This window comes from Benincasa hispida, chromosome 12 (assembly GCF_009727055.1).
Source record: "Benincasa hispida cultivar B227 chromosome 12, ASM972705v1, whole genome shotgun sequence".
NCBI lineage: Eukaryota > Viridiplantae > Streptophyta > Magnoliopsida > Cucurbitales > Cucurbitaceae > Benincasa > Benincasa hispida.
In genome coordinates this window covers 16,960,926-16,969,137 of record NC_052360.1, presented here as the reverse complement: position 1 = coordinate 16,969,137, position 8,212 = coordinate 16,960,926, and the positions used below count along the sequence as shown (strand labels likewise).

The following is an 8,212-nucleotide window of genomic DNA, read 5'->3' as shown; positions in this document are numbered from 1 at the left end:
ACGTGATGAATCCTCGAATAAGCAACAGAAGTCCTTAAGACATTGTCATTCCAAATCCAACAAGATTTATATAAATCTATGCGACCTAGTATATGAATCTCTACGATAGATTATTAAAATTTTCTTTTAGATGACTAGAACAATAGAGACATAGTTGAAATGAAGGCGAAAATGTGTAGATATGACCGACGAGCAGTGAACGACGTCGACGACGAAGGGAGACGTAAAGAAAAAACTAAGGGTAGTATTTGAATGGAAAGGGAAAAGACACTAAAAAATAGATGCTTCTTTGATTTTAAAAAGTAAGGGTATATCTGATATTTCACATGTGGAAAAGATCAGCTATTGAATGTTATTTGATGAAATTTTCCCATCTTTTTTCCCCATAATTGATTGATTATGATCTTGAAATCCCATATTTCGTTGAGCCTTTTCAATTCTTCCTTTTGATTTTAATTTCCATTTCTCTCATAAAGTTGAAGGGATCGGGATCGCTAAAATACTTTCTCCGATCTCTTTCAGCTCATCCTCATTGTCTCTCGGATTCGACCAATTCTCCTAAATTCCTGTTCAATTCGTCCCATTTCGATGTTTCTAGGGTTTACCCTTTGAATGTTAGTTCAATTTTCAAAATCCCTCTTTGTTTGTGCAAATTCTGGATTTGCAGCTTCGTCTATTCAGGTTTTTTCTTACGAAGATTGGGATCTTTCCGTTCTTTATCTCAATTTTCTCAGCAGCCAAACTGACGCTCAAGGTTTTTCTTTCCTCCAACTTAATAATTCGCCCCAGTTCTCAGGTTTTTGGTTTTTGTGATTATCGTTTATAGAAACCTACTAATTCTGCAGCTACTTCTCTTCTGAATTTTCAGATTTCTTGAAGGGTCTTTTGCGAAGATGATTAGTCTGTAATCTTCGGCGTTATTTTTCAAACCGGGCTGGCAATTAGACACAATGCGTCTGTTTCCGGTGAGATCTAGCCCGGATTTTACCGAGGACAAGGATCAGGGCGGCAGTGCTTTGCTATACCTTAATGTCTATGATCTTACTCCTATAAATAACTATCTCTATTGGTTTGGGCTCGGAATTTTTCATTCGGGTATTGAGGGTATGTCAATTATTTAGTTCTTTACAATAGAACCATTGTTGTGTTCTTCATTGTAGATTCATTATTATTATTATTATTATTTACTGGGAAGTTCTGTTTGCAATGGAGGCAAACTGGTTATCTTGAGATAAATATATGAAGCGTGGATAAGTAACTGGTATATCTTAGTTGCGTTGGATTGTGGGGGAGGCTGGAATTAGTTGAACTTGGAGATTTATTAGGGGCATATCTTTGAGCTCACCCATTATTTGAGGTAGGAACTAGTACCTGTATCTATGTTTTTCTGACTTGACTGATGGGATATAGGAGCATTCAGAGTCTGATCTATTGAACCTTCATGGGGTATTGGCACTTATCTGTGAGAAATATTGAGACTCCGTTTGGTAATCATTTGATTTTTGTTTTTGTTTTTGAAAATTAAGTCTATTTCATCTAATTTTTTATAATGATTTGCAACTTTCTTAACTACAATTATTGAATTCTTAGCCAAATTCCAAAAACAAAAACAACTTTTTGAAAGCTACTTTTTTTAGTTCTCAAAATTTGTTCTGGTTTCTCAAACCGTCAGTGAAAAGTAGATAATAAAGAAAGAAATTTGGAGGTGGTAGTTGTGCCATAGGCTTTATTTTCAAAAACAAAAACAAAAAACAAAATGTTACCAAACAGATCTGAGCTTTTGCTTGACATATGTTAATGAATGGACAGAGGAAAGTGTTTGTTAAGTTAATTAGGAATATGAAAGTTGAGGATGAGATATTCCATGGGACTTTCACAAATGTAAGTGAGAATACCATTGTTTGACAGTGGTTCTGTAGGAAATCAATTCTTCTTAAGCTTCTTGTGTAACAGATTTTGCCATGTTTCTGTTGAGGATGTGTTCATGCTAGTGAATTGTTCCTTATATTGATGTTTATATTCAATTGATCATTTCATGCTTGCTCATTGTGTCAGTCAGTTTTTTTATGAGAAACTTCCAATCATAATTTCATTGTTATTGTGAAATTACAAAAGGGCAAACATGCCAAAGAGATTACATGATGCTATCCATTTATGCAATAAGGGATGTAAGATTGTAATCACAAAAAAACTGGGTAAGTTCACACCAAAACAGAGAGGTGTACAATATATGGTCAAAGAATTGTGTAAATTCAGTCAGTCGTGACATAATGAGTACAACTAGAAGCCATTTGAGTAACTACACATTCCTCGAGTTTTGTTCATTGTATAATAATTAGAAGATAGTTTTTTTAAGGGGAGAAAAAAATGGAGAACCTGTATGAGTTGTTCCTATCATGATTGACTGTAGACAAACCAGTAAGCTGATGTTATCTTTCCGTTCAATAGGATAAATGATTAGTTCATGATATTTCTACCGAAAAGATTTGACAGGCTTTGTGTATGTGGGGGACAAAATCCTTTGGTCACGTTTAGGTCATGATCACCAGCAGCTTCATAGTAACATAATTGTCAATGTATGCATTTTATCCTGGCATAAAATTGTTCTTACTTGATTTGATACTCAGTTCATGGTATGGAGTATGGCTTTGGAGCACATGAATATCCTACAAGTGGGGTTTTCGAGGTAGAGCCAAAAAGTTGCCCTGGATTTATTTTCAGAAGGTCAGTGTTATTGGGAAGCACTGATTTGTCTCGTGCAGAATTTCGATCATTCATGGAGCACCTTTCTTCAGAGTACCACGGTGACACATATCATTTGATTGCCAAAAATTGCAACCATTTTACAGAAGAAGTTAGCATGCGACTAACTGGGAAGCCCATTCCTGGATGGGTGAATAGACTTGCCCGATTAGGTAAGAAATCGCCTTCCACAGCATTCAATTTTGCGTCGCGCTACAAGGCTTAAGTTGTTAGTTGGATAACAGTGTGTATTGCAGTACCTTCAAAATCTCCTCAACATGTTTCTCCTAGATATCATATTATAACCAAGTTCTATATTTTCTTAAGCCACCTCATACTGTAAATCTAGGTTTAAATGTATGTCTTTAAAGTTTTCACTAAACTTTCATTTCTGATCTTTACATCTTTCACTGCTCTACTTTGGTCCATTTAATTAACATGTACCATACTGTTACCTCTCTAGAAATGTTTAAAATTTTGGGTTGAATAAGAAATGTATGAAGATTCAATATAAAATGGCATTTTTTATGGTGTAAACTTCGATAAAACACGTAAAAAAATATGTGTTTAAAATGAATAATTTCTAGTTTTGTTCGGTATATGGCTCAACCCTGTGCGATTTTAGGATTCTCTTTTATTTGGTTTCCATCTTAGATTGATATTGTCGGCTACCTGACTACACATATAGACTAATAGATACGTAATCACTTTGATTTGTACTCGCATATATTACTGATGAACAGGGAAAATAGTTCTTTTACGCGATCTGATTTTAACACTAACGTCAATTCCTCTAGAAGTATTTGTGATCCATTAGCTTCTTGTGTAGAAAGGCGTTTTGCAGAGCACCAACTACTATATATTCTTTTTGAATTTTGCTGAGGGTTCTTTATGCTTGAATAGTTCTTTCACCTGATCATACTGTTGTTTGGAGCTTCAGGTTCATTCTGCAATTGTCTTCTTCCAGAAAGCATTCAGATTTCAGCAGTGAGACACCTTCCAGATCATCCAGCATATTCTGGTGTGTTTCTCAACATTTTCTAATGGGTGTGAATATTTATGCATTCTTCACTTTAGGAGTGATTTCCTTTTGGCGTTTCAATGACTTAAGGAAACTATCTATCATGACAAAGCATCTGTTTGTTTGAGATTAACTCACCGTAGTTTTACTTGAATTTACATGTGAAATGAACATATTGGTGATGGAAATGGGATTACACAAACATTAAGCATGCTCTGTATTTCTCTTAAGGTTTACATTTGTTCTTGTCGTCTTATTCCCTGTGATCTGACATGACATAATGCAGATGACGACGATGGGTCGGAATCTCTTGCATCTTCTACATCAGCTAGGAGCGAAGAGGAGTCAGATCATCATTTACTGATGAGTCCCAATGGCGATGTAGCATTTTTAAAAGAGAAATCAGTGAAGCTAGCTAGAGAACCTGTTTAATTCATATGTTCTTTGGTTTCAACTTCTTTGCCTTAAATCAATTTATTGTTTGTATTTGTGAAATGTAGTATTGAATGTATCATTTGATCAGGCCAAAATACTTGAGATCCTAACATTTTAAGTGATATGATGATAATAGCTTAGAGATCTATGCTGTGAGTATCATTTGGAAAATGTTAAGGTGAAAAAATATAGCACCAAAGTTATTGAAACTGTTATCATATATGTAAAATATCTGCAGATTTCAGCACCAAGTTTGTACGCTACTCTTATTACATGAACTTTTAATCACACATTACTGTCACGGGACGACTTGTGACATAGTGGCTAACATCGTTATTAGTATGATACTACTAAGGTCATGTTTATCAATTCGTAATGAAAATTGGTATAATCATAATGGAATTTTATTGATGGATCAATCATATTGAACCACAATCGCAAATGTAATTTGATTGTTTTTTTATCAAATTTTCTTAGAATTATGAACTTCGTTACATTTATTGGTATTGTTACATTTATCTTTACCTTTTGAGGGTAAAATCATAACGGTAACAGTAATGGTAATAGCAAAAATATTAAAAATTTCTATTTTTGCTTTGAAACAATAACAATAATGGTAACAGTAACGTTAATGTTATGATGTTATGACGTAATTTTCATACGTAATTAGATTGAACATGCCTTACTCATTGATCGGTTTGTGTTTTTTATTTATAGATTTGGAAGAGGGTCCCATGTGTCAATATAGATGCAAAACAAAGTAAAACACTAAATGTAATCAAATGAGACTCACTTTTCACATTATCATTAATTTATTACGTTTTAACTTGAATAAATGTGGCCGATTTGACAACAATATAAAGGGTGAATTGACATTTTCATTATATCATTGAAAAATCCACGAAATATAGAAAATAAGCAATAATTTTTCTCCCAAAAATATCCATCATAATCGACATTTTTTTTTTCCCTCTATTTCAATCTACATTCACATAAAACCAAGACCTCAACATTTTGAAATTCATATTTCGGTCATTGCCAATCACTTCACCTCTAAAAAGAGATGATATCTTTTTAAGCCCTTTATATATAATCATTTGATTTTTAAATTTTTGTTTTTAAAAACTGTGCTTATTTTCTTACAATGTCTTTATCATATAGTTTTCATATTTCCTAATTAAACATTTGTATTCTTAATAAAATTTTGAAAACAAAAACAAAAATCAATTTTTTTAAGTTTTCAAAACTTTGTTTATTTTTTCAAAGCACTCCAAGAAAATTACAAAGTAAGAAAATCAATACGTGGTTGGAGGAGTGTATATAAGTTTAATTTTTTTAAAACAAATAAAATTTTACTAAATATTTAAAAACTCATTTTGAGGCTGATGCCAAAGTGGATGACAACATCAACACTACAAATATATGGGTAAGTAAAAGTGAGATTTACCACTTAAAATTTACTATACTATAACTAAGTTTACAGTTGCTATAATTTTAATATTAGGGATATTTTATTATTGTAAATATCTTTATTATTTTTTATGGTCTTTTCTACGCTTTTCTTCTTTGGTCTCTCTTGTACGCTTGTATATATATATTTCCTTAGTGATCAATGGAATAAATAATTATAATTCTCTCACACCTAAGAATTTTACATGGTATCAGAGCACTCTGGAAAATTAGGGTTTTGTGAACTTTAGAGTTTGAGATTTAAGAACTCTTTTGTGTTACATCTAGGGTTTTATGGAGAGGTGAGTTTATACTTTTTCTCATCATCGTCGTCCTCGGTTTGTTCGCCATCGTCAGCCTCCACTGTTGCCAAGGGTCATTTTTTTCTTCCCTATTTTTTGATACCGCCTAGTCCCATGATGAGCCCAACCGCCGATCTACATAATCTCAAAGTTCAGTGTCCATTTGACAAGTACATGAAGCTCATGCGCCGCTACAATCCTTTGTCATTTGATTCACGTGCCAACACATGTAGCTGCATTTGTTGCCGGTTTCTGCTTGTCTTTTGTGGGTGTCATTGGGGTTGCTTCCTCTCTTTGGTGGTATGTTTGTTTGGGTTATATACTCACTGTTTGTGGTTCATTGAAGAAAAAAATCTCTTCGGTAATTAGGGTTTGCAACACAGCTTTCCTTTAGATTTTGATCTCTATTTTTGTCCAGTTTTTTTTAGGTAATAACTGACAAGAAACCAGTAATCATGTTTGAAATGATTCCTATGGTGTCAAAAGTAACTGAATATAAGTTGAATGGATCAAATTATTATTCATGGAGATAAAGTGTCTACCACTTTATTAGGAGCATTGAGATGGATGATCATATCATGGAAGAGCCACCAACTAATGCTACTAAAAATATGTGGTGGCAGGACGATTCAAGAATGCTTTTACAAATCAAGAATTCTATTGACCGTGAAATCGTTGAGTTAGTAAATCACTGTGAATCAGTCAAGGAACTACTGGAATATTTGAATTTTCTTTATTCTGGGAATGAGAACATTAATAGTGTTTGATGTTTGTAAGACTCTATATCAATCTTACCAAGGAGAAAAATCCCTTACAAGTTACTTTATGGAGGTCAAAAATACATGTGTGGAATTCAATGCCTTGATGCCAACTAGCATTGATCCAAAAGTTCTAATGGCTCAACATGAAAAGTTGTTTATCACGAGTTTCTTAGTTGGTGTTGTACCTAAATATGAAATGACTAAAGATCAAGAATTTCCAAGCTCAAACATCTCATCCTTTGAAGAAGTTTATACTCGAATACTTCAAACAGAGAAGCCATAAGTAGTTATATCATCTGATTTTAGCAGTGCTTTGATTGGACGCATAAATGACTATAGATGTAATGAGGAGATTGGATCAAATAGCTCCAAAGGTTATCCAAATAACCAACGATCAAATTCAGGAGATGTTGTTTGCTATTGCTGTCATAAACATGGCCATACAAAACGTGAATGTAGAAAATTGTTGAATAAGAGTCAAAGGGTGCCATCTGTATATTGGGATGTATACCCTGAAGCCTCATAGTTATGTGATATTTGAAATAATGATTGATTATTTTATATATGCAGTAATCCATTAAAGAAAGATCCATGGTTATTTTATGTAACTTAAACATATATGTGGTTGACATACAAGTGGATCATGTTTAAGTGATAACCTAAATGGTCTGTAGTATATGGATAAGGTTGGGTATCTTATTCTGGTGACACTACGGATACGACCCGCTTCATAATTGTTACAATAGTTGTAAAGTGTTACAAATGATCTTATCCTGATCATTCATGTGGAGACATGTGAGTGGAGGTACTCTATACAAAGAGTTTGTATAAGACCGGATTGTGAAATGGTTAGTCTTTTTTTATAACACCGTTACTCGAAGAGACTTACATTTCAATAGGATGACCAAAGGTGACTTGACCTTAATCCTGGGTGAGTTGTTGACTCTTGTTTGAGGGAAATACTTTGATTTGTATAGGTGAAAGTTGCCAGATTTGTCGACTTAATATGCCTACCATTTTGGAAATTTGTTCAAGTAAGGAGTTGGAAACACAACTACACCAGACGAAATTCACTCATTCTTGTATTTAGGGTAAGTAGATGAATTGCTCCCTTAATAGCTGATTTCAGATCTTCAACAATGAAACACCACCCTCTAACTGGCCCTAGAAGGATTAGTTTATAATTGAACTATGGACTGTTTATTCATTACAAGGATCGGTGGTACTTAAGGAGTTAGATGTAACTACAAAGGTAAAACGATAATTTAAACCAACTGTAGTTACGAGCAATTCATGAAGGATCGACTTACTATTGTTTGGTTATATCCATGAACACATAAATATATCTACAGTGTGAAGAGTGCAGTTGTGGGTCTTTAGTGGAGTGATCTGCGGTTAATGAATGTTGATTAATTTAATTAAAGAATTTAATTAATTAACCTCGTATCATTGGAGCTTCTAATATGTAGGTCCATTAAGTCCCCTTGCTAGCTCACAAAGGG

The 8,212-nt window shown here is 33.6% G+C and overlaps 1 protein-coding gene across 1 annotated transcript; it reads left to right on the top strand.

Annotated features, from left to right (window-relative positions):
- The first annotated feature begins 379 nt into the window (after nt 1-379).
- Nucleotides 380-4,449, top strand: LOC120067862 (deSI-like protein At4g17486). The gene is made up of 5 exons (XM_039019469.1): nt 380-754; nt 869-1,104; nt 2,628-2,915; nt 3,683-3,763; nt 4,050-4,449. The coding sequence occupies exons 2-5, from the start codon at nt 951-953 to the stop codon at nt 4,193-4,195; spliced, it is 669 nt and encodes a 222-aa protein (XP_038875397.1). The 5' UTR covers nt 380-754; nt 869-950; the 3' UTR covers nt 4,196-4,449.
- Nucleotides 4,450-8,212: the final 3,763 nt, after the last annotated feature.

What these genes read in the sequence shown, in the direction of transcription:
- LOC120067862 (XM_039019469.1), top strand. Translation starts at nt 951, where the DNA reads ATGCGTCTGTTTCCGGTGAGATCTAGCCCGGATTTTACCGAGGACAAG. An exon ending in TTTTCATTCGGGTATTGAGG is followed by an intron (nt 1,105 to 2,627) that starts GTATGTCAATTA and finishes TTTGATACTCAG; the next exon opens with TTCATGGTATGGAGTATGGC. An exon ending in AGATCATCCAGCATATTCTG is followed by an intron (nt 3,764 to 4,049) that starts GTGTGTTTCTCA and finishes GACATAATGCAG; the next exon opens with ATGACGACGATGGGTCGGAA.